At 29.7% G+C, this 27,398-nt stretch overlaps 1 protein-coding gene across 4 annotated transcripts in view; it reads left to right on the top strand.

Annotated features, from left to right (window-relative positions):
• The window catches only part of LOC107451197 (homeobox protein cut-like 1), a 587,258-nt gene that overhangs the window by 498,113 nt on the left and 61,747 nt on the right, over positions 1-27,398 (top strand). For all 4 annotated transcript variants that reach the window (XM_071178710.1, XM_016067217.3, XM_071178711.1 and 1 more), the window contains one exon: positions 2,846-2,983. In XM_071178710.1, the coding sequence (XP_071034811.1) occupies positions 2,846-2,983 (138 nt within the window). The remainder of the gene's footprint in view (positions 1-2,845; positions 2,984-27,398) is intronic.

Below are 27,398 nucleotides of genomic sequence, written 5' to 3'. Positions count from 1 at the left end.
ATCGTAATTATTTTTTTACAAAAATATATAATCCAAAAAAAAAAAAAAAAGTTATTTATCCAAAATTGATTTTGTAAATTTAAGAAATTTCAAAAATGAATAAATTTTTCTTTTAGATCTAAGTAAGTGCAATTAAGCCCAAATGTGAGAAATTATTGTTTGGGCCTGATCATCAAAATTCTGTGTTTTTTTTAATTCGATTTGTTTAACATAAATATCTGATTAAATCGAACACGATGTTTTTGATCATACGTATACATTAGTTTCTTACATAATTGAGTTTCATTTTCTCTATAAATAATAGTTTGTTAAAATCATAAATAATTTTTAATTTAACAATAATAAATAATTTTTAGTGTAACAATAATAAATAATTTTTAATGTAACAATAATAAATAATTTTTAATTAAACTGGGGTACCTTATCTCTACCAAAGGATTGAACGTAGGATAATGGGATAGCTTCCAAAATACCTGTCGTCATTCTAGATATAGGGTTCTATAGATATGTTTCTATAAGGCTAACACATGTATGATTAAATGAGCACTTATATTGGATCTAATTATGAAAAGTCAACACTTTCAGTAAGTTACTTTTAAAATTACGGAGCAAAAATAAAGGGGGGGGAGGCAAATTGATACCCCATCCGTCTTTCTAGTGTTAATTTTAAAAGAAATAAAAAACGAATTTTATTATTTTATTTATCAATAAAAAACTAGATTTTCTTCCTTGGACAACCAATAAATTGTAACTTATTTAATAAACTATTTCCCGTTTTGTATTAACTTCTTTCATTTGTTCAATATAAACTAAAACAATTAATAGCTATAAAATAAATATATTTCAATGTTCGATAAATTATTCTATTTAAGTTACAATTTTATGCCTAATGTGCTTGTTTGTAATATGAAAATAGAACGTATGAATCTTGTTTTTTCCTGCTTCAAACGAAATGCGTTCCGGCGAAACATTTCTTCAACCCTTATATTGGTGATTTTCGTTCACGAGCCTGCGATTTCAGTTTAATAGGCATAGTGGTGTTTAGAATTGTAAAATTTGGAAACCTACCCACTCTTTAGATACACTCAATTGATTAATGTCTATAAATTTGGCGTAACCTTTCCAATGTAAACGAAGACATTTGTCTCTATCAGAGCTTTTATTTCTCGAAGGCTTTAAACGGGCGCGATATTATTCTTCTAATCGTAATTTATTTCCTCTTCCAATCGCAGAATGCATAAGCCAAATGAGACGTTACTTTTGGAGTCGAGAGAAAAAGGAGATACTGAGAGATTACTCCCAGAATTACCTCCGCACGCATTTGGCGTTTTCTTAATACCAAAACTATCTATCCCGGAGTTTACTCCATCTATAGATCGGGGGTCCCCACACCTTCATTATTCTCAGGCATAAATCTTGAGGCGCAATATATATAAACTGAGTAAATAGCTGTAACAATTACCAATGAAGGTGCAATACACAGGAGCAAATAGCAAGGGCTGCTCGCAAAAGACGGACGATCTTTCGTTACGAAGAGTTACTTTAGAAAATGAACGCTGTAGGGGGTGCTTGCTGCCTTGATTTTACAAATTACAATAGAATTAGGAAGGGTCTCTACCCTTCATGGAAGAAAATAATTCGTCTGCATTTATTTTGATTTGGTGCCTGTTAAAGAGAGGAAGGGGTTAGATTCCCGATTTGTTCTATCTTTGGAGCAAAAGGGGAAAAGGTTGGGAACTGGCTTTCGGTAATTACATTTATCCTTTCCATTTGGAAGATTATCGGAAGGAATCTACCTTCGAATGTTGTTATTAATTGCTGCAAGATTTGGCTCCTCTCCCGTTTCTTTTTATGCCAAAATCGCATCTTCTGCAGCTATTTTTATGAAAAAAGAAGATGGAATAGATGCCTATCGTCTGCCATGGGAATAATTTTAGAGGAATTCGAATGTAATTCGAACCTTTTTTCAAAAACTTTCGGAATTACTTGTTCTCCAAGATCGGAAAATAATGGATTTTATATTCAATAAAAATAAGCGCAAATGTGATCCGCTTTAATGGACTGCTTTATTGAACTTTCCAAATCAACCACATCGCATGCGTAGATGATTTAATTTCAAATTTATATGTTTTTTAATTGAATTATAATTTAACCCTTAATTCAAAAATCATTATATTATTGTCCGCAACATGCTATATATAATAGCTAAATTTATTCTCTCTTAGCTCAGTTCGTGAATTCACGTTTTCTAAAGAAGGAAACTCAACTTTATTCGTGGAAGTATATTTTTATTGGTATTTTATAACCACAAGAGTCAACCCAATTATGAGTTTACAATTATCACGTTCAACTCCGTAGCCTTGTAATTTTGAACCGAATCTAGAAGACGAGGAAATTCGTTGATTAAGCTTTGTAACAACCTAAGCTTCATTGAATACTTTTTGTCACAAACTTACGTTTGCGTTTCAAGAGGAAGTAAACTTCTAAAACCTGGACGGCAAGCGGATTCTACCTCATGATCTGTTTACCATCGAGGATATTTTGTGTAAGCATTGTACGTCAGCGGTAGCCAGGTTGAAATTACGTATCAACAAGTCATCGCTGGTATTCGAACCTGGGTCATACTAGTTACCTAATTGGGAGGCGAACGCTTTATCTCCAGAGCCATTGCTGCTATTTGCCAAATCGCAACCTTTTTTTTATATAAAATTTTGACGCTTGATGAAATTTTGTTTAAATAAAAAAAATGTTAATACAAATTTTTTATTATTATAAAATTTCCAACAAAATTTTCAAATTAAATTTTTTGTGAAATTAGGTTCTAAGTTAGAATTTTAAATTTCAGATCCTGTTCCCGCCCTCGAACATTACCAAGTGCTTTTGCAACGCACGATGCGAATCCAAGATTTAGAAATCGAGAACAGACACTTAAGAGAAACGCTCAACGATTACAGTAGAGAATTCAAAGTGGTGCAAAACCAAGGTAAGCTAAAAATTTCATTAGCAAAATATATAAGGTATCGGTAGGTTATGAAAGCTATTTTTCATATGAAGATAAAGTTTATTTTTATATCAAATACTGATATTTTAGTGAGATTTATTAATCAATTATAATTCTGAAATCAGTTATAACATTAATTCATTATAATATTAATTCATTATAATATTAAATAATTATAGTATTAATTAATTATGTTTTAATATTAGACAATAAGAGTAATAAACATAAGAAAATGATTTTTGCAACTATAAACGTAGAATTCGTTCGTTAAGGATTAACTAATGTCTGTTGAGTTTTTACATTCTTATTTATCGAAACGTTTTGCATTAAATTAAAAATATTTTAAAAGGAAAATTTTATTTTTTAAATATTGTTTTGAAATTTATTTGATTTTATAATTTGAATGCTCATTTTTTTCCCGAATTATTTTATAATATTTTGATCATAACAAATATTATAGTAAAGATTTGTGCCATAATATAGTTACGTCTCTTATATAAGCCTCAGCAAATCATGTTTTGTTTTGCTTCGGAAAAAAAACAAAAAAAAAACAAAAAAAACAATCATCAAGGCATGAAATAATACAGAAGAATATTTCAGGTACCATGCAATCTCACCCTAAAAACCATAAAGCAACTCATTAAATTCTTGACGTAGCGCATGAAAAATTTAAGATAGCAAATGCGCACCATAAAGTAACATATAAAAACATTAAAAATATAATGCTTAATCGAAAAACAAAAATGTTTTAAAAACGCATGAAAATGAGCGAAAATAAATGAAGCATCGCTTCATATTATTTTCCAGTGGGAATATTGTTCAAACATATTATTCTAAACAAAAACAATAATTTAAAGCAAATAAACAAATACTTCCCTAAAAATATAGGATTATTATTATTTATCGAAAAAACAAATTCTATGATAAAACAGCTTAAGACCCACACTTTCCAAACCTATTAGAAAAAGAAAACAATTACCAAATTTCGTATATTTTCGATAAATAATAAAGAATGAGAAAGCATTCCATAGCAGAAAGTATTTGCTATTGTTTCTGTCCCGACCCATACACCCACGACACATATCCTCTTCATTGAAATCCTGTTGTCGAATATAAATATAGACGAAGAGATGGAATAAGAAAAGCAAAAGCGCATTCACTATTCGCCAAACCTATTTGCGTCCGGGCCATTATTGGCGAATAAAAACCTAACTAGGCATGTAATTACGGCTACATGTGTATTGAATCCTTCGCTTAATAGTACTTTTATAAGAGATCGGCCTTGTGGGTCAGAAGGCACCTTTAAAAGAAATAATAATGCTAAAATAGTCCTATCCTTTTTATTCTTATTGTAGTGTATGGTTTTCGGATTTTGAAATTTCTTTTCGTTATTTTATTTCAACCCTATGGCCTTTTTTTTTAATGCCATTTTGTTTTTTTTATTCTTTCTCGTTGCACTCTTTTAAAACCAGTGAGGCGTTTAGTTCGCACTTTTGTTTGAGTTGTTGACAAAAGATGATGAACCGTGAAATATAGTTTAGTGGCTTACACAATGGTGGGAGAAAATTCTTGCATGAAAGTGGTTGTCTCATCGACAATAACTAAAATTGTTCCTAATTGCGTTGAAATTTTTGCACTGTTCGGAAATATTCTGGTTGATAAACGGGAATTTTTTTTTCAATGCCCACCTGTGTTAACATCCGTCAATTCAGGCATATACAGGGCGATTTTGCTGGCCTCTCTTTCAGGGGCACCATATTAGGTGGGCCAACGTCGCTTTCACTGTGAGGACAGATAGTACAGAGAAGGAAAAAACATCCATGCCTTGCCCGGGACTTGAACCTAGAACCTTTCTGATACAAGGACAGTTCCCTGCCCCCTACACAGGTCGGTCAGCGGAAAATAAAGCACCGTAAAATAAATAGTCCGTTGGAAGAAAAATAGCAGAATAAAAAGCTCCCTGAAGAATGCAATGCAAAATTGATCCTCAGTTAAACGATTTTTATGATTTCTTGAACGATTTTTACATTTTACTGGTTTATTTGAAGGAAATTAAATATTATTTAAAAATTTAATTAAAAAATAAGGATTAATTATAAGTTTGATTACGGTAGGTTACCCATGTAGCTTGAAGAACAAATAACAGCTGGACATACTACAGTCTTAGGAGCCGTTGGTGAAAGATTCGCACTCCAATCCGGAGGGGCCAAGGTTCGATTCTTGATCCCGCTAAGACCCATGGAATACATGGGATGTACTTGCTCGTAAAATATGTGGAATTAAAAGTCCCGTGGTTGGTTACTGAGCAGTATTATGGGTACAGGGATGTGGAGAAAATTTCTTTAATATTTAGATCCATGTCTAATTTGAGGAAGTGGCCTCTTGAATGAGTGGTAGTTTTGAGCTAAGACGCATTTTCACCTTTGCGGTGCTCTCTTGACACATTAAAGGCACACCTTCCTGACTTAATTTACAAAAGGCAAATGGCTGGTGAGCTTGGCTAGTCCGAGTGTCATTAGAAACAACAATAACACACTCATGGGCTGGTATCCTCGAGACATCATACTGTATTTTTTTCTTGTATAAACACTAATTTATAATCTTATGCACTGATTTTGAACAATTTTAACGAACTCGGAATTTGTTTTAAAAGATGCATTAGAAAATATTAAGAAGACATTAAAAAATAAAGCTCCATTTTCTCTTTCTCGACAAAGTGATGCTTTATCTCCCTCATAACGATGCTATATATTTCAGTTAATGATGACGTTGAAAAGGTGGACTCGATAAATGAATTTATTACCGTCTCTTAAAAAGAATCGAGATCGTTTTCATAATTTCTAGAGAAAAAAGCTATTCTCGTTAATGATCTAACAATTCTATTCATTTTAATACTCGGCAGCCACCGTATCCACTTTAATAATACATGAAATAAAAAAAATCAAAGTATCGCATTTAAGTAAAACTAGTAAAAAGCGCACCTGTGAATGCAACGCCCGCAATGAAATAAATATATATATAAAAAATAACACCCCTTCCAATCAGAGTTTTTTTTTTAAGCAGTCCATTCCTGGATATAAACAGTTTTATCTCACCCCCCTCCTTTTTCAGTTATTTTCATGGAATGTGTTAAAATCGACTTTAAGAGGCACTTCAATTGGGCGAGACTTTTCAACTTTCATCTGGGGGCTGCGCATTGTTGTGAGACAATAAAATTACAACATCGAGGGCCCTGAGTATTTTGGAAGCAGCCATTAAAACAGACAAGCTTACAGAACTGAGAAACGAGGCATTAAAACTTAACACCTAACTTAGTATTAGCATTTTTCACGCCGGAATACCCCTCATTTTCCTCCCCCCTCTTTCGCTTTATTGGTGGGGGGGTGGAGGATAGGTAGCCTTTCATTGCATTAAAATAATTGTCATAAATATGCCACGCTCATATACAAGTCTTCTAATCAATATCAAAACGGAAGAGAGGGGCACAGACCATTACTTTCTTACTGCAAGAAGTGATTGGTGCGAAGAATTAGAATAGAGCTGGGGGGGACGGGGAACCACTTGAAGCTTTTGTATAAGAACTAAAATGAGGGGTGGGGGTTGAAATTCGGAATTGCACAAATATATATATAAATGTATACGGAAAAGCATATATATCGTTGATATGAGGGAAAGAATCGTATGCAGATGAGGATCCGGTACGGTTAAGAGTGGGAAAACTCTTATTTCTCGTTACGATATTTTAATGTTATTCTTCTAATATTTATAGCGGTAATTTCTGCGTAATGAGACGCAGTTAAAGCCGCCGAAAACCGTCCGTGCGCCCGCATTCACGGCTATCTTAATCATTAGGTCTAATGCCGCATTAAAATCTTCTCTCCCTCCCCCCACACTTCACTTCTGTCTTTCCCCCCTCCAATCTCGCTCCCTCGTTTTTCGAGGGAGAGAAGTCAGAAACACAAGGGAGGAATGGGATTTCGAAGAAATAAAATTCAATCATCTGTTTTCTTGTAAATGGCTCCAAGCCAAGCTTGGGGATTTCGGGAAAAGACTGGAATCCAGTTGTGTGTTTAGTGTTTTCTCCTTTCTCTATTAACCGTGTTCCCGTTTTTCCTGTCTCCCCCCTTTGCGAGCACCTATTTCGACAGTGCTTTAATCGGCAGGAGGGGGGAGGGTTTCTCGAAAGAAAAGCTTTAATGCCGTTTATTGGGATGGTTTTGGTTGTGTAAGGGGAGAAGGGATGCATTTAAATCGGATATCGGCCTCGAACAAAATTGCAGTTAAAAGATTTTCATACGTCGTTTTAAGAGTGAGTGAAAATATTTTGAGAAGTCTTGGTAGTTAATGAGCCGCTTTTATTCGCCCAACAAACGCTACGGTGAGTAAAATGTCCCGCGTTTTGTAAAGAGACCAATAGAAAAGAACACACCCTACACCCTTATTGCAACTTAATTAGTGCGTAACTTTTACCTTACGTTACGTTATGAAGCGTTAATTTGATGTTGAGAATTCCATGGATTTGGGTATTCATTTCTGTTATTTATGTCCAAGTATTTAGTGTTTTTAAAACCCTTTGCGTTAAAACTTACGCCTTCCTAGAAAATGAATGATAAATCTTTTTAATATGTTCAATTATTTTATTTGCTTTGTAATGTAGTTGAAATTGAAATTTTAATTAGTAGATTTTCCATGATCGTATCTACTATATTGTATCATGTTTGTAACAGCTATAAAACTTTAAAAAAAGAGAAAAAAAAATATTGTCATTACGAATTTTTTTTTAAAATAAAAAACATCAATTCCTTAAATTATTATAAGGATGCATTGCACTACATTGTTAAAAGAATCCACTCTTACACCATAATACTGATATTCTTAAGCATGTGGTTCAAATTCACTGAATTTTAATATTGAACCAATTTTCGTGTTCTTATTAATTTTTTTTAAAATTCATTTATACTTAATAGCGTTTTACACACGTATTGAATTAATATTGGGCAGATTTAATGAAAATAAAATTATTCATATACTTATCTTTTTTAAACTATAATATTCTAGTTTAATAATAGAAACTACAATATAACTGCAAACTTAATTCATAATTTCATCAGAGTTTGAGATTTTAATACAATTGCAGTTGTATATGAATTAAAGTTTGATTGAAAATATGAATTAAACATAATAAATGTGTTTTTGTTATGAAATATTATTTGAGAATTTTTATTTTCATTGAAATGATTTTCTTTTAAACATAACCTTCGCCTAGATAAATAATTTTCTTCGAAATTGAAATGTTCATATAAATTGGATATCAATAACTAAATGTTTTATTAATCTATTCTCAACTATTACGGAGGCGTAATTTATATTTTTGCGTCTTTAAATCACTTTTCACTGTTTTTAAATTATACTAAAACTCTCAAAATGGTCCTTTTTCATTTAAACTTCATCTGTTGTTTGTAAATAATCATTTCACGTTAATTTAACAAAATTTCTGTTTAGTAATGTTTGTCGATTCAACATTTAAATTCTTTTTCTCAATTTTATTTGTAAGATAGTTTGAAGTCATAGAAAATAACTATTGGAAAAATGAAAATTCTTAGGAATTTCTTGAGAAAGCTAAGTTAAAAATTTCTTTTCTAAATTGTTTTTCTCTGTTTTTAACCTATACAAAAACTCTCGGAATAGATCTTCTTAATTTAAATTTCATTTGCTGTTTGTAAATAATTATATCAAGTTAATTTAACAACATTTCTTATTAGTAGTATTTAAATTCTTTTGTCGATTTATCATTTAAATTTTTCACTCAATGTTATTTTCATCTTAGAAGATAAATATTTGAAAAATTAAAATATTGCTTGAGAAAATTTAGTTTAAACTTGTTTTCTTTTTAAACAAGGATTATAAGCATTCCTTGCAAGAAGGTATTATGTTCAAAAACTATTAAGTTGTCCCTTTTGTATTTTTATTTGCAAATTTCATCAATATTTATGTTCTATTTTTGCCTCCATATTATGATGACATTTTATATTAAATAACGTTTCTGAATTTCTTACATTTTATTAACGCAAACAACTAATTAAGCATAAATAGTGAGTTTACTTTTACTCCTGAAATAAATTAAAGTAATGCTTTTAAGTCAAATTTTCTATGCTTAAGTTTTGTATTATGATTTTGCATTGCATGCGATTCCATTGTTTAAATTATTTTATAATGTTCTACGAGAGTTTAATTTTTTAATACCTTTTCTTTGCAATACAATAAAAATATTTTTTAAAAAAAATAGGGAATTAAAGTGAAAAACTTTATGCTCATCACTTTTGATAAACGTGGTGAATTTTAGGTGGTGATAGAAATCGAATGCATGCATATGCACCACAAATTTCATAGGTAAAAATAAATTAATTATAATTTTATATGATTTTATTCTTTTCAGACTTGTGCCTGTTCGTTTGTATGTGCGAGAAAGTGATCGAAGTTTCGATTTGTCATAAAAAAAATTACGATAAATTCTGTTAGCTAAGTTTGGAAGTGATTTTACGCATGTAATTAGAGAAATGTAGCTATTAAAAATGGGATAAAATTTTGTCTTGCACGGTCACAGGATCGACATAAAAAGTGAAACAATGTAAAATAAGATTTTAAATTTTAAAAAAAATATATTAAAAAGAAACTTTTTCGAACGAACCGATTTTATTACCTTGGAAATTCATTAAATCATACTAAACAGTAGTGTGCTCATATGACGTAGGAAAATCAGCTGCTTTATTTCCATATCATATTTTTATTACGATTGGTAAAGATTTCTGAGAAGGAAAAAAAAATAAATAAAATATGTTGGCGCACAAAAAGCTATTTAAGCGAACAGGTATCGGTATTCAACGGCAAAATATTCAAGCCAATCATAAATCTTCGCCCATTTATTGTCGCACATTTTTATTGACTTAAAAAGGAAAAAAAATGGGGGAAAAAAAAGCAGCCAGCTGACTGTTAGGAAGGTAAAGTAAGACAAAGGCAGGAAATCATCCACATTTGAATACGATCGGCGAATTCATGAATTCGTAATACTATGGTTCGAAATGGTCTTATTGGACGTTTTTTGATTGCCGACTTTGAATTTCGAAGATTGAGTTTCTCTCATTGTTGGAAGGCGCGTCTTATATAGGCCACTAGAACTGCAACTGAAAACAATGGAGACACCCTGTTGCTCAATTTATGGCAGAGGTACCGTAGCTGTTCGAATTTTACGCCTGATAAAATTCGAATATCGGCCTCTTCGAGGTTGCTTATTATTCTTTTGTTGAGATTCCTTATCGAAAAGTGAAAGCAGACATAACACAGAAGTTAATGAAATAATATCTTATTGTTCAAGTTGCACTACATGTTTAATACCAATTGACAAATTTTTAAAATTTGAATACAATGCCCTAAAATTGAATTTATGTTTAAAATTTTTGGTATATTATGACAATTGCTAAAAATAATTTCATGGCACATTCCGGAATTGTTAGATTGAATTACTACTGTAATTTTCATTAGACAACAGGTACCTTGAAATTTACTTAAATTCTTATACTATTAACAAACATTTAAAAAATTAGTTTGTAATTATTAATACTACAGTTAATTCGTGTTTAGCTTCATACCTGATTTATTATGTTCAATATTTAGTCATCAATGTTATTTTGAAATCCTTTATTAGATTATATTATTATATGCATTTAAAGTGAAAGCAATTCTACTTTTCTCTTCTATAACTTATCAGTTTTGCAAACGAATTGCTCGACTTTCAAAAAATTAAAATCGAAAACAAAGAACTTAGGAAAATTTATTAATTAAGAAAAGGAGTACAATTAGTAGGTAATAAATTTATTAATAAAAGAAACTGAGAATGATAATTAAAAATGAAGACGTTGAAAAATGTATTATTAAACCCTATATAACTCTATTCAAATATGATTACTGTATTTTAAAGTAAGGCTGACAGAAAATATGTCGTGCAAAAAATACACACTGTAAAGCAAGACAGCTTTACTGTCTTTTTTTTTTTTTTCTTATTGCAAACTGAAAAAATATGATTTTCAGCGCAATGAAACGTTTCTAAACAAAAGAATAGAAGAAACAATTATATCTCAATCGAGGAAACACCTATTTTTAATTTAATTCCTAAACAAAACCATGGAAGGAATACTTGCTTTTTTATGTGAATGGACATCAGATCCTATTTAAATTCCTAAATAAATTCCTAGAGGGAATAAGTATTTCCTAATTGAGGAGATAACTATTTTCTGTTATCTCTGATTAAGAGTTTAAAAGTTATATTTTAGGCAAAAATGTTCCAGTTTACGGCGCACTGATAATTTTTATGCCTATTGAAACAATGTATGTATATGAGGAAATAAAAAAATATTGTCAAAACTACCAGAATAAGGTAAAATTTGTCATGTCTCTGGCTCTATGGGATTACCAAAAAGCTCGATAATTTTTACCGTAGCGCTTTGGTAACGATTTTGGTAAAATCAACAATAAAATAAGATTTTATAATATTATAAAATTTCGTAAATTTAATAAAACTTGGTGACTTTATGATAATACTTTACGTCATGTCATAAAAATTATCTATTCGATTAAATTTACTTGTTAGTTTTGTATTTTTTACTAAATGTGATATAATTAATAAGAACGATAATTTTGAGAACCAGAATTTTCTGTAAACTATTTACACATAAACAAAAAATTGTCCTAATAAATGGTTTAAATACCGTATATTTTGGTTTTTAATATCAAAATTATGGTACCCTTTTTCCAGAAATGTTATTACGATGCAGTATGGTAATTTTTACCAGAATTTTTGTGGGGGGGGGGTATTTTGCAAAAACATTTTGTTGATGATTGAAAATAGTATTTTAAATTATGGTCAAAACAAGTTTTTTCTATTTCATTATTCTTGTTGTAGTATCAATTCAATTTCTTCGTGTGTGGCGTTTAAACTAATGGAATCGGATATCCATTATTATTATTATTATTATTCGATCTTCATGTGGCAACAAGGTGGCGTACCACTCCATGATTATCTGAGAATCTCCAGCGTCAATCCCGTTACATCATCGCTCAAAGAGGTCCGTGACGCAATCATTACCCACAAATACTTTTCAAGAATCGTAATTGTCAACGGAATCCTTTTGGAATAAAAAGAAAAGAAAATCATTATTCAGTCTTTTTCATCTGGGCAGATCGTGAACTGCAAGTTTCGTTGTGGTCCATCCCAGTCAATATTCCTAATGATGTTTAATGATGGCGTGTATGTCATCAAGCGAGGTTGAAAACAGAAAAGATTTTCTGGCATTGTCGTCACCTTTTCTACAGAAAGCCCCCTTCTCCTTTCTAGATGAATTGTTAATACCTCAAAATGCAATTTAGTAATCAACCGTATCGAGAATTTTTTTCTTTTTCTTTTACTGTACTGGAAGAGCGTTTTTAAAAGGCATATGGAATTGCTATAGCTCTCGTGATATAGCTATTTTAAATATTGTTTGTAGGGACTTAATACTCTTTTTGCTAAATTATATTTTTAGGATGATTCCCACTTTTACTTTTATGTTGCATGGAGAGCCTGTATTATAAGGTGGATGAGGAAAAAAATCCATAAAACTAATAGTTTCGGAAAAAAGGCATCACTTTAATAACTGCATGAATTTAATAACCGATTCAATTCAGACAGTTGAACCAGGATTTAATGTAATTAAATATTTATTCGGTGTACATGGAATTGTTTTAGCTCTCGTGATTTAGCTATTTTAAATATCGTTTGTAAGAACTTAATACTCTTTTTGCTAAATGTAAATTATATTTTTAGGGTGATTCCCATTTTTGCCTTTGTGATGTATGGGGGCCTAAAAAATTGTAAAGAAGGTAGGGGAAAAAAAAGTCTCCGAAACAAAATGCCCTGGAGAAAAAAGTTTAACTTGAGTGACAGTATGAATTAGTTAATCAATTCAATTCGGACAGTTAAACCAAAATTTCACGTAATTAAATAGTTAATCAAATTAAATTGAATTTTTTTTAAAACAAATGATTGATACATAATTTGAAGTTCACAGTAAAGAACTTTCACTACTTCATACTAGTTAACAAAATGATTAGAATTCTTAAGTAGTTCTAAAATTGTTCCATAATTACACTTATTGTAAAGTGAGAAATATAATAAAATTATACAACTAATGCTTTTTCAACAAGTTATAATTTTTTTCAAAATTACATTAAGTTTAAATATTTAATTTTTGTTAATATTTTTAAGTTTTTAAAAGATTAAGCCTCTGAGAGACTATTGTTAATTAATTTAATTGAAACATTAATTGCAATAATACTATTATATGTAAATTATATTTTAAAAATGTAAAGTATTAAAAATTCGTTTTATTCAACTTAAAATTAAATTTTGTGTCTTTGTTAATTTTTTAAAAAAAAAGATTTAATAACGCTCGAATAATTATTTTTAAATTATATAAAATTCGAGTTCCACAACCCGAATCAAATCGGGAGTTAAATATATGTAATTACTAATAAGGTGCCTTTTTCCAGTCCTTTTTTCCACAATTCGAGTTGTATTCATTATGAAATAGAGAAGCAGTTACCCGAGCTAATTGTAATTTTTTTTTTCCAAACTTTTTCCTTAAACATGACAAATAAAGTTAAACGAAATTAAACATAAAGCAAGCTCACTATTGAAAGTTAAAAATACATTTATAATTATACTTACGATGAGAACGATACTAGATCACAACGGATAACACAGTGAATACAAAGGTCATTAAAACTGCTACAAATAAAAATAAAAATTATATTATTTTGTATTACAAATTGTTCTAAAACTTTTCATTACTTAAATTATACTATTTATAAAGTCATCGACGAGCTGTGCAATATTTGAAGGATATAAAATTTTATAGTGAAATCTTTGACATGCTTAACAGCTTTAAACTGTTAAAACATATAATGTACCATTTTTAAATGATTCTAATTATTCTTCCTTTTTTCTAATCATGTTTTTTTATTCTGTTTTGCAGTTATTTCTATATAACTTTAAAAATTGTCTAAAATGATTTTATTTATTTTTTCACGAGAAATTCTAGAGGTAGTTTAATAAAGAAATTTAAAGCGATTCAGTATTGAAAATTTAAATATTAAATAAAAATAAATTTAATTAAAAACAAGAAACTTTTCTTCAGTTTTTTCCCCTCATAAATATGAAGCTTTATAAAAATATCATTACTACCCCAATAAAAAAATAGAAAATGTTTTAAAGCTAAAAAAAACTATTACTGTCAACAGTATAACACTGTTATACTATTAAAATTAAAAACGAAATTTTTTTTCCCGTAAAATATATATTCCGTTTGGTGGATTAATAAAAAAAAATTGCAACAAAAAAGTACAATAGGTTTCATCCTTAAAAGCAACCTTATAACAATTTTTTCGCCGAAAAGGTTATTAGAAAGCAATAAACTCAGACTATTTTTTTTTTTTTTATTTTCTTCGATTATTACCTATTTTTTCTCTCCGATTTTTTCTAAAAACCATGACCTTTATGAACAGGTCCCCAACAGGATATAACGACTAATGCTCATTAGTTAGTTGGGTCCCCCTACTTTAATATCTATTTACATGTTACTTCATGAGGGATAAAAAAAAAAGAATTCGATACGAAAAAAAAGTTCTGTTAAACACTTATTCCATTTGATTTTCTTTTATTTTGTAAGGTATCTTTTATTTAACATCACGAGTTTCTCATAAAATATCACCCCTCCTGTTAGGCACTCACCCCTCCCCTACTTTTTATCGCGTCGGGTTTTATTCTTTTGTTCGATCTTGAGTTTCATGACTGATTTTTGGTTAAGTTTCATTAAAGGGTTTGCATATTGTTCGTTAAAATAAAATGAAATTTTAATCTATGGGTAAAATTAATGGATGAATTTCTGACATAAATAATAATAAATATCTCTTGAAGTTATGATTCGATTTAAAGGAGATTGTTTAATTAATTGTTAAAATGTTTGTATTTTCGTAATGAGCATTGATAGTTTAACTCAAATGCTGTTTTCTTGCGTCTTTAAAATTATTTCGTGGCTACATATTTGAAAAATGTTCTTTTAAACCTGCGTCAGGGAGACGCAGTCGCTTAAGACGTTGTTCGCACCACTTGTTGGAGGGCTAGGGTGGTTAGTTCGATCCTGGCAATTGACAAAACATCCGGCGTGTATACGCAGCAAGGTGCTAGGTCGTGGCTGAGAGCGTTGTTGTCGGCTGTGGTGGGAAAATTAGGAGAGAATCTTACCAGTTCAGGTGCTGTCCACGTCGTCCGACCGGGTTAAAAATTACGTGGCATTCCTATCTTGGCCATTCAACGATAGAGCCCTGAAAAAGAGCGATAGAGCTATGCGCTTGATAATGGTTGGATGATGGTGATGTTCTTTTAAATATTGAATATATTTTGTTTTGATAGAATAATTCAAATATTTTTTCATGTGTTTTGAATAATTTTGTGTAACATATTTGAAAATTAATCTTTTAAAAATTGAATATTTACAATAAATAGTTTGGAGTTTTGCAATGAGTATAGAAATATGATTGCTGATATAGTATGATATGATTTGCATAATGTGATTGAAATCTTTTTTTTCCTTTTTTTTTCTTTCTTTTTTTTTCCGCTTGGTTATATATATCTAATAAATAGTTTTTTTAATTATTTGATGAAATATTTTCCATTTTGTAATGACTATCAGAATTATTTGTTTTTATTTAATAATATTTATTTAAAGAAACATTTTAGTATTGCAAAATAAATATAGTAGAAACAAAGTAAATGAGTGACTTTTGAGCTTGTACGCGACTGTAAAATGGAATATAAATATATTATGATTATCATAAAGGAAGGAAAAGAAAACAGGTTGAAAAAGTAAAATAAACATAAAATTAGGAAGAAAAAGAAAACCGTCATGTACCAAGATAAAATTTAAAGATAACATAATAATTATTTAAAAAACGTTTGCAAAAATTTAGGAAAATGTAATTCCAAATGCTTTTTTTATGAAGCATCTTAAAATTGTTTCGGTCCTACATATTAAAAAAATATATATATTTTAAGATAAACAGTATAAAATTTTAAATAACAGTATCAAACGCAAATTTCTATGAAATGTATAAAAATGAAATGTAAACAGTATAAAAATGAGAATAATCTGAAAATTAATACAGGATTTTGGAACGTTTTTCTAAAATGCTACTAAATGAAATACAGTGGAAGTTGGCAGTTTAACTTATGAAAGTATAAATAATAATATATTTGAAACATGTAAAGTATTGAACTTAAAAAAAAAAATAATTGTAAAATTACGAAAAATATTATCTTTAACGTAAAGTTAATTGTATTTTAATTTAAAGCTTTAATGTAAATTCGAATTTTAAAAAATATTTTAGAAATTCTCAGAAAACAAATTTAAAAAAAATTTTTTTTGGTCTTAAACTTTTTTAGATTTTTATTAGTTTGTATAAAAAAAGTTAATACATGTCAGTAAAATTCTCCTGACTGGGTAAATCAGTGAATCGAAAAATGAGTGAATGGATGAATCACTTTATAAATAAATGTAAATTTTATAATGCCATAATTTATCGATCGGCAGTCAGCGACAATTTTTTTTAAAATTTATTTGTCCCCAAAATGTAATTTTAAAATTTATACGAATTTGTCTGAATTGCTCTACAGCAATTTCTTCAAAACCTCTTGCAAGGTACTACAATTTTTTCCCTTTTTTTTAATAAATAATTTAAATAGAAAATAAATGCATATACCTAACCTATTAAGTATTTTTGCCAAAATTTTTTATTTTATCCATAACTTATAATGTTCAAAATGAAATCTGATTTTTTTTTTTAATTCTTAAATGAACTTTCAAAAAATTACAAAATGCTTATATACAATACATTGAAAACTAATTATACTTAAAAAAAACTTAGATTTGTTAGAAGAAACTTTGACAATTAAGTCATGTTTAAAAATGCTGGGCAAGAATTATAAAGCATACATCAGTTAAGATAATTCGCCATTTTTAAACTATTAATTTCAATATCTATGTTTTTATAATACATACATTTTCCTTTTTAATAGCACACTTACAAAAAATGTTTTTTTAATCTTCGGTCGGTTTTTTAATTGCTGTCATGCCTTTTAACTCTATTAAAATGCCTTGATGAAACCGTCTGCAATTATATTCAACACTTTATTAGTTTTCGAATCAAAACTCACCAATTTATTCGAAAATTAGCAGCTAATTAGAACTCACTCTAGATAGAATTATTATAGCATAGAGACATATATATATGAATCCGATGCAAATAGAGCTGAGTGTAACAGCACAAAAGTTTGAAAGCACGGCATATTAGATTCTCAAATGCAAAATCATTTTAGTTCCATATCGATTTAACTAATTTTGCAACTGAATACTCCGAACAGAGTGAAATCGTTGAATGTAACATATCTATTGATTTTGAATAATTTCTGCATTTAGAGGGAAGTTGTTCAAATCATCAGACAGAAATGTGGCTTCCCCAATAGCATTTCATTAAAGTGGCTTACATATTAATAACTTGTATCTAAATGATATTCTAAAATATTGGATCGTTTATATACTCGATATTTCTACTGTACGCGGTTTTGTGGAATAATATTGGACTTGAATATATTTGAATGCTCGATAATTTAACGACACTGAGAATTGCTAATATTTCATCATTAACCATGAAGTTGAAATTCCAGTTATGTGGGCAATATTATCTGTTGGTTTGATTTCGGCCAGGTTTAGTCTATGAATTGTGTATTTTCTATTTTGTGCCTTTTAAAACATTGTATCTGTTTGGTTACATTTAAAAAAGTAAATCAGTAAAAAAGGTTAGGAGACAATTTTACAATCTACCTTGTTTTGTTTTTAATTGTTTAAGAAATTATGTGACTTTCTCTTTTCTTTTTTTTAAAGCTCTATTTGTAATTAACAAGTACAAAGAAATATTGTAGTATATTTACCTTAAATTAATTTACAATACGAAAAGTATTATTGTTCAGTTTCGATATTGATGCGATTCATATGTGCTTAGCCTGTAACTTTTGTGTTTTCTTTCTTTAAAAAATTTATTTAAAAAAAAATTTTTTTTTTAAAGGAAATTTTTTGTGCAAGTTTTTGTTTCCCATCTTATTTTTTTTACTCTTGTAAAAAAAATAATGAATTTATAATAGTTTTTTTTTCCTTTATAAAAGCAATTGCGGTAATTGTCATAATACAAATAAATGCTGTATTGGGTATAGATTATGTTTTTTATATTAATTTGTAGTAAAATAAATCTGTATTCCTTTTGGTTTTTTGTGAAGGTTTTCTGGGTTCCAAAAAAGAACAGTTTTTGAAAGACATTGCTGACTATTCTTTGTATTTTTTTACAAAATGGGTGGTAATGAGAACCATAATTTTGAAAACCAGAATTTCCGGTAAACCGTCTCCATATGAACAGAAAAATTACCAAATGATTGGTTTAAATACCATATATTTTGATTTTATTATCCAGAATTATGGTATTCTTTTTACCAGAAACGTCATAATAGTGCAGTAATTTTACTAGGAATTTTTTCTCTGTTATTGAAAAATGCTCAAGAAATCAACCTTAATTGTTTCTGCNGATGCGATTCATATGTGCTTAGCCTGTAAATTTTGTGTTTTCTTTCTTTAAAAAATTTATTTAAAAAAATTTATTTTTTAAAAGGAACTTTTTTGTGCAAGTTTTTGTTTCCCATCTTTCTCTATTTTTTTTACTCTTGTAAGAAAAAATAATGAATTTATAATAGTTTTTTTTTCCTTTATAAAATCAATTGCGGTAATTGTCATAATACAAATAAATGCTGTATTGGGTATAGATTACGTTTTTTATATTAATTTGCAATAAAATAAATCTGTATCCCTTTTGGTTTTTTGTGAAGGCTTTCTGTGTTCCAAAAAAGAATAGGTTTTGAAAGACATTGCTAACTATTCTTTGTATTTTTTACAAAATTGGTGGTAATAAGAACCATAATTTTGAAAACCAGAATTTCCAATAAACCGTTTCCATATGAACAGAAAAATTACCAAATGTTTTTTTTAAATACCATATATTTTAGTTTTATTAACCTGAATTATAATATTTTTTTCACTAGAAATGTCCTTACCCCACAGTACGGTAATTGCACCAGAATTTTTTTTCTTAGTGTATATTTTATTTGGTTTTTAAACGTTTGATTATTTATGAACTGTCTTAAAATTTGCCGTGTATAAAATTATAGCCTATTTTTGTTTTGACTTAAGTAGTATTAGCAATTGGATTATTATGCTTTCCCTTTCTAATATAAATGTTTATTAAATTCTACTCTTCCTTCCTTTGATTACTTCATAGTTCACTAAATAGCATTTTTAAAATAATTGCAGCACGTCTAAACTTTTTCCCCTTCGTTAAACACCGAAAAAAGTAAAAAGAAAAATCATTCCGGAGTAACATTTGATCACATTTGCAATTCCTAGAAAGCATTGTCTCAAGAGATCTTTCCTGCGTTTCAAAAGCAATTAAGACAAGGATTCGCTTACGAATTAACCCCAAAGAGAAATTAATTTCCTCGCAAGGAAGCATAAATATCGAGTAAATGAAACGATTTAAATGAAAAAAAATTAACCGAATTCCCTTATTTCCCATTGTGTTTTTTCCTTCTTGGTCCCCTCCTAGAATCATTGATTTTCCCAATCACCCCATTCCGAAACATGTTAACGAGCTATTGTTTCTTCTTCTTCACTTTACTTCCTCCATGGATATTATTCTCAGCTCCACCCCAACGGTTAAGACAAAAAAGAAAATCCCAAATTAATACCTTCTCTGTAACCGTGACACACGATCCCTTGTCTTGGATCTGGATGAGTCGTGATCGCAGATCGCTAATCTGGATTTTATCAAGGTCGGACCCGGGTCCATATCCCATCGTCATTTGGTTACAGATTACTTCATTACAGAGCGCCTTTTTTAATTTACGCCTGTGCGGTAAATAGGGGTTATATCGGTCATTATGACTAAATGGGATTTTTCAGTAGCGCCTTGTATGTTCTTTTTTATTTGTTCTTATTGATTTTTTCTTCTTAGTGAATAAAGGCGCCCTGATACCGATTACTAAGACATGAACACACCGCTGTATTAGGAATCATGGATGGGACAGAATTTATTGGACAGCCGCCGAATAAGAGAATGTGTTTTGTTCATGGGTGGCCGTCGCATGTTAATGTGATCTTCTTTGTCGGCTTCTCTTTGTTGGAACTTTTTCCGGAATAATATTCCCCGACTAACGATTTTAGTAACGTTGTGGTCGAGAAATTGGAAAGGTTTCTGTATGTTTGGTGCTTTTTTTTATTAAGCAAAAGGGTTATGATCTTTTCTTGGATACTATTTGAAATGGAAATTTCTCTTTATTATCGAATCTTTTGAATTTTCTGATGTACTTTCTTTGATATTTATTGATAATAGAACAGAGCAATTTTCCAAATTTAATAATTATTATCTGATTAATGTTTAAAAATTAATTATTCTGTTTTTTTTTTTTTTTTAAGTATTAATATTTAAGGCGGTTATATTATTTTATTTCCGAAAGATCAATATGCTTTTTAAGGACTTATTTTCCTTTTTATTTCGTATAAATTTGTTTTATATGATAGAGTAACTCGAAACCAAGGAAATAGCTTCGGTTTGTATCCGAAAATTTTAAAATAAGTCAATAAAAAAAACGAAATGTATTTATGTCCCGTCTTATTATTCGTTGTCTCTTGGAATATTTATCATTGCCTCTTGTTTTGTTGATAAATAGTCTTTGGATATCGAATTATGATATTTTGATCACCATTGCTTAACCTCTCTCATTGCTTATGATGAATAATATTTTTACTGCATTTTTACAAATACATGATTTAGCCTAATTTGGGCTTGGGGATTTCAAATCTGAAATTAGCTACAGATGATTTTAAAATAAAACTTTTAGTCTATTTTTTATCGAAATGCACAAGTTTAAAAATGTTATATAAAACAGGGGGTCGCATTGTTGCGACAAATTTCTGGGGGAGTTAAGGCACGCCATCAGAATGAATCTTGCACCTAATCCTGTGCCCAAAAGTATCATCGTACGCTGCTAGGGGCGCTTCGCTTAATATGACCTATTCCGAAGCACACGAAGAAGCAGTTAATAATTAGGAAGCGCCCTGAACGGCATATGGCATTTTCGGGCATGGGTTCCCATGCAATTTTATTCTTGATGATGTGACCTAACTCTCCGAGAAGTTTGAGTAATTATTAGTTTGCAAGATTTATGCGACCCCCGTTATTTATAATTTTTTCGAACTTTTACGTTTAGAAAAAATTAGACTAAAAATTTCATTTACAAAAAACTGTTGCTTAGAAAAATAAACCGATTGCAGATTTGAAATTAGAGATACAAAAGTATCTAAGATCTGTTAAAAATCTCCTGCAACAGGAAAGAAAAATTGTTTCCTAGTGTTATCGTCACTGGTTTTATTGGTTTATGGTTTATCAAATATTCTCTATTTCTAAGGATATTCTTCCCGTGTCCCTGTTTTCAATATTTCACAGCAAGTGCGAAAATCTAGTAGATCTCTAAAAAACATATAAACAAAAAAAAAACTTATTTTTTTGTTGTTGAAGAGTTTACCTTATATCCAGTATCCAGTAACTTCAAAACTATTTGAGCATTGGCTCTTTATTATATATTCAGAGATTCTCCATTTTCAAGTATATTCTCGTTCAATATTCTCCATGCTTAGTATTTTGAATCAGGCGCGATAATCTCTAAATATAATTTAAAATACTATATCTCTATAATTATTTAATCATGAAAAGTTTTGAGTGATTATTACTTAAATATGTCATTGCATAACGATTCCGTAAAGCTTTGTTAGTTGTCAAAACCTATTCAAGTTTCGAACTAAAAAAATACTGTGTTTATTATTTTGCTTACAACCTTGAAAACTTGATATGGCTTATAACTGTTAACTCAAAGGTGTAATAAAAGTTGACTTGGTAAATAATTATTACCATTTTTCACATTCCACTGTTCAACAAGGACTTTTCGATGACACGTTACACATTGATTTTGTCTTCTACTTCTAGCCGAACATTCAATGAAAACTATTATATTCACTTATTATTAGCTTTACATTTCGGCCCTGAATACTAAAGCTATATACACCTGATCAAAATAAAATATTCTTTAAGAAAACAAAACCAGCGGAGAGACAAGAGAACTATAAAATATCACCATCATAAAATGTCAGTTTTGTGTTGGTAGAACCAGCAAACAGAAATCATCTGTGCTTGTTATATGGAAGAAGAAAAAAAAAGATGTTAAAAATGCCATTCCGATGACTATGCCCCTCACCTCTCCTCCCTACCCCTTTTCATTCCAGACTTTCGCTCCGGACTTATACACTGGTACGTTACAAACAAAAATGATAGAGAAAAATTCAACTACATCTACATAATTTATATCTCCCTTTAGCGCCAGGCAGCCTATAAAATCGAAACGATCGCCAACCAATCAAGAAAAGCCAAGAGTTCTACCAAAGTCGTAATCATTCGTCAAAATTCGAAAACAATCACTCCCAGAGGGCAAAAAAGCAAAATAGACGGGGGGGAAGGGGGCAGAGAGAAAACAAAAATCGAGATAATAAGCGAAAAGGAAGAAATGATGATAATAAAAAAAATCGGTCGTCTTAAACAATGATTTCGAGTGTTTGACAACCGAATGTCCTTGTGCAACTATTCGTTTTCCCATTGTTCTGTGAGATACGGTCCTATAGTCATATTTACGACCTAGCGTTCACTTTTTAAGATGGGACACGTACGATTACCTGTTTTGCATGCGACATATTAAAAAGGCATATTGAAAGAAGGTCTTCTTCCCCTCAATGATCAAGAGAATCATAAAAACCAAATCACTACTCCACCCCCATTTCCCCATTGTCACATGATGCATTTCTAACGAATCATAAAAAAAGAGCTATTTCCTAAAATATAAAAAAAAAGCATAATAGTCTTTGGTAAAACTTTAAGCCGACACGTACAAATTTATAGTTGATTTCATATTTGTATGAATATTTATTAATGCCAAAGGACGGGAAAAAATATTTTTTTTCTTTATTGGTTGCAAACACTTAAACGATGAAAATGGAAATATTTTAATTTAATCAAAGTGTATTCGTCCCATTTCTTTTCAAATCAAATTATATTCATTAATTATAGATCGCTACTAAATGACAAAGCATCAGTGCACAAAAATTCGCAATGCTTGAAATTTAATTAAAAATCACCATTTTATTCGCTAATTATGGATCACTCAGGGCTGCATCAGATCATAAAACCCATTACACAGATGTTTTATAATTAATAAAAATCAAATTTTATTGATTAGTTATGAATCACAAAATGCTGTTTTATATACTAAACCACCTTCGTCCGCATTTATAATTAATATAAAATAACATTAAAAAATAACATTTTATAATTTTTCACAATTGTAAAATGTTTTATATTTAATAAAAATCAAATCATTTTCATTAATTATAGATAATCCAAGGCTCTTATAGATCTTAAGGCAACACTATTCATACTTTCAAATTTTTTTGAAACGATTTTTAGTTTAATGAAAACAGAATTCATTAGTCATAGATCTCAAAAAGCTGTTTTAGATCATTAAGCATTACTACATACATAAACTATTTTTGTGAATAAAATGTTATTTTTTCAGTTTAAAAAATTATATTCATTAATTTTTAACCCTAAAATGCTGCTTCAGATGAAATTCCATTATACAAACTTCTTTATTTGAAATTGTTCTAAAATTAGTTAAAACTAAATTTATGTTCATTAATTACAGACCACACAAATCCACTTTAGATATTGTGGCAGCATTACGCAAACTTTCAGGATTATGAATAAAATATTTTAGAACTCATTAAAATATAATTATTTTCAAGAATTATAGACCAGACAAGAATGCTTAAATGCATCCTTGTCGAAAAAAAAATTTTTTTTAAAGCATCAACTATATATATATTTTTAAAAAAAACATAGTTATTTTGATTCATATGTAAACTAAAGACAAAAGCTTCAATTTATATTTAGCTAAGTTTTAAAATTAATTTATGCATAACTGTGACGTCATCTTCGTACATTATATACTTAGGAGAGCATTTGATGAGAATAGCTCCATTTCCATGCTGGAAGTAAGATGCTACGATAATATGCTAGAAATTCTAGGAGCGTGTTAAGTACCTATTTGAAAACAATACTAAAGAAAAGTTTGATCTAAAAATTTATCTTTGGAATAAAAATGTGGTATTAATTTTTATAATCATCAAGCGAAGATAACTTCTCTTTACCAAGAAAAAAATATCGCAGCTGTTCAGCAAAAAACGCTTGTCAGAAATTCCAATATTAATATTGATCGTTATCATTTATATAAAAAATTAAACCTAATGTAAACTTTTATGATAACTCTGTCTGAAAGTTTTGTATTTATAAATGATTATTGTTATATTTTATAATTTTTAAAAGCCATTTTGTTAGATTACATGTGTTTTTATTTACCGATTGCTTAAAATTATTGATTAAAGTTCACAGATTGTTTGCTGACCACAGTTCTGTATTAAATATATTGTCAGTGGTCGACGGATCATGGGTTAAAGGCCCCTTGCCGTCTGGCTAACCATGGGAGATTTTGGTGGTTTTCCTCTCCATGTAATATGGAGTAACGCATGGAGTAAGTTCCATCAAAAATTCCTCCACATAGGCAATTTTCTCCAATATTTGATCCAGGAGCTCCCTTGTCTTCTGAATTGGGTTCAAAATTACAAGACTACGGAGTTGAACATTAGTAGTCGTAAACCCAAATTTGGATGACTGTTCTACGATGGATTTGAAATAAATATAAAATAACATCAAACAGTATAAACACGAGAGCCTATTCTTTGTTCATGAAGCAAAATATTGTTTAACTCATTCAGTAAAAATAACGATTTGCACTTTTAACTACTATTTCATTCCAGCAATACAAATTTTCTTCCAATAACTTTTCTGTCTAACTGATGTGTAGCAATAAAATCAATAATTAAATGCCAGTACGAAAACAAAATAGTTTAACCTATCATCGAAATTGAGCTTGTATTGTTTTTCATATGCGCTGCCATTGGCTGTTCAGACCTTACCATTCTTAACAAAAGCTAAAAAGAATGTAAAAATAAGCGTGGAAGATTAATTTGTTGACAAAACTGTATGTAGAAGTAGTAGATGTGTAATTTGCAAGAGAACGATGACGATAATAATATTAATAATAATAAAAAAAAGTCCCAATTCATTGTTTCCTCTTAATAGACCACGGTCCAAAGATGCTGTTTCAGAATCCGTTGAGGACCTTGAAAAAACTCATTTCGATTTGTGCATTCTGAATAAATAGAACTCTGAGAACACAGAAATAAACGCGTGCTCAATCAATGTAGGGGGACTGCGCATGCAAATACTTTACGGCCAGAGGTGATGGATATTTACGTCAAACCAGAATTGAAATGAAAACTTCAACTCGCACGCTCAATTGTTCTCTAATGCGCTGTTGGATTCGAAGAACACTTGCACCGGACTCATCTTTGCGTCACTTCTCTTCATGAATGCATTTTTTTTTCCATCTTCATTCGAATGGTTATTCAACCGAAATATATTCTTTATGCAGTTTCGCAAATATGTTCATTTATTTATTTATTTTTTTCTTTTCGTTTTACTCGGGGAGAAAGAGTGGGTGTTATTTTTAGAAAGTGTCCGTGTTTGAATCAACAGGTCGTGGAGTACAAAATGGTGCAGAACTCTATTATCTTCTTTCATTTCTGAAATCGTGATGAAATGTCCGGTTAACTCCGATGAATCAAGGTGGAAATAATAGAAATTTCTTTCAGTGGGATCGGGTAAAATGCCGCGCTTTGAGAGAAAGAAAAAGAAACTTAAACGCTGTCAGATTGTATTTTAAACGCTTTATTTAAATTGAGATCACGTGGGCATCTGAAGGAAAATATATCAATTTATGTTATTTGATTTGTTTATTTTCTAAATTTCATGCGAGGAGTTTTCTGTAAAAGTTTACTTATAGCTTATTTTCCTTGATTTATTTTTGTAGATTATACTACCTCTAAAATTTTTAAAAAGAAAAGAAAATATTTATATTGGTTTTAAAAGTACCACACGGCGAAAAAAATTCTGGTAAAATTACCTTGCTGTATACCAATGACATAAAAAATGGTATTAAAGCCATTTGATTGGTAATTTCTCCTTTCATAGGGAACGGTTTATCGAAAATTATGGTTTTCAAATTTATAGTTCTTGTTGCCACTTATTCAGTGAAAAATACGAAATTAAGCAGTAAATTTAATCGAGTAAAATGGCTTGTATGCCATGCTCTAAGATACCATGAAATAATTACCAAATTTCACCAAAGCTCTTCGGTTAAAATTACTGGGCCTTTTGGTGTTTCAATAGAGCCAGAAACATGGTAAATTTTACCATATTCTGATATTTTTGACCGCTCTTTTTTTCTCACTTCACTAGCAAGGAAATTTATTTTCATATTACAGCATAAATATTTCTATTGTCTGCATATGAATGCTGCGTGAATTTGTGCATAGTTACATTAAAAAGTAAGGCTAGTGGAAACCCTTGATATCGGATTGGATTATACTACTCTAAAATACTTCAAAGTTCCTAAACTACAAATTTTAAACCTTGTTATTCCACTTTATTTGGATCAAAGGAGAACCAGATTTCTTTGGGAAAGTTAATAATGATTGTTTAGAAACCTAATTTTCGTATGAATAGCCAGAAACTGAAACTTAGTTAAGTATTTAATTGAGGATCCAAAGCAATTAATTTATGGTGTGATCTCTTCAAATTCTTGCTACATTAACTTTCTTTTCCTGTTTTATTTTAAGAATGAATTATGCATACAGAAAAAAAAATAATGCATTTAAGTTCACTCAGAATACTGACCGTCTAATGGGACACATTAATTATTATATTATAGAAGCTTTTTTGCCTACTGTTTATTCACATTGCCCCAAATTCAAACTCCAATATTTTTTTTTCCTTGCCAATTTGGGATCGATTCGAATATTGAAAAATAGAAAGAAGAAGAAAAAAGAAAGAAATGGAAATCGTCAGAGGCATGCGAAGTTTATAATACCCCATAAAGGGTGTTAAGAGACCGTCAATAACGATTTACTGTATTTTCCCAGCCTTGATT

This window comes from Parasteatoda tepidariorum, chromosome 3 (genome assembly GCF_043381705.1).
Source record: "Parasteatoda tepidariorum isolate YZ-2023 chromosome 3, CAS_Ptep_4.0, whole genome shotgun sequence".
In the NCBI taxonomy this organism is placed as follows: domain Eukaryota; kingdom Metazoa; phylum Arthropoda; class Arachnida; order Araneae; family Theridiidae; genus Parasteatoda; species Parasteatoda tepidariorum.
Note: the sequence above shows the minus strand (reverse complement) of the source record. Positions and strands in the feature narration are given on the sequence as shown.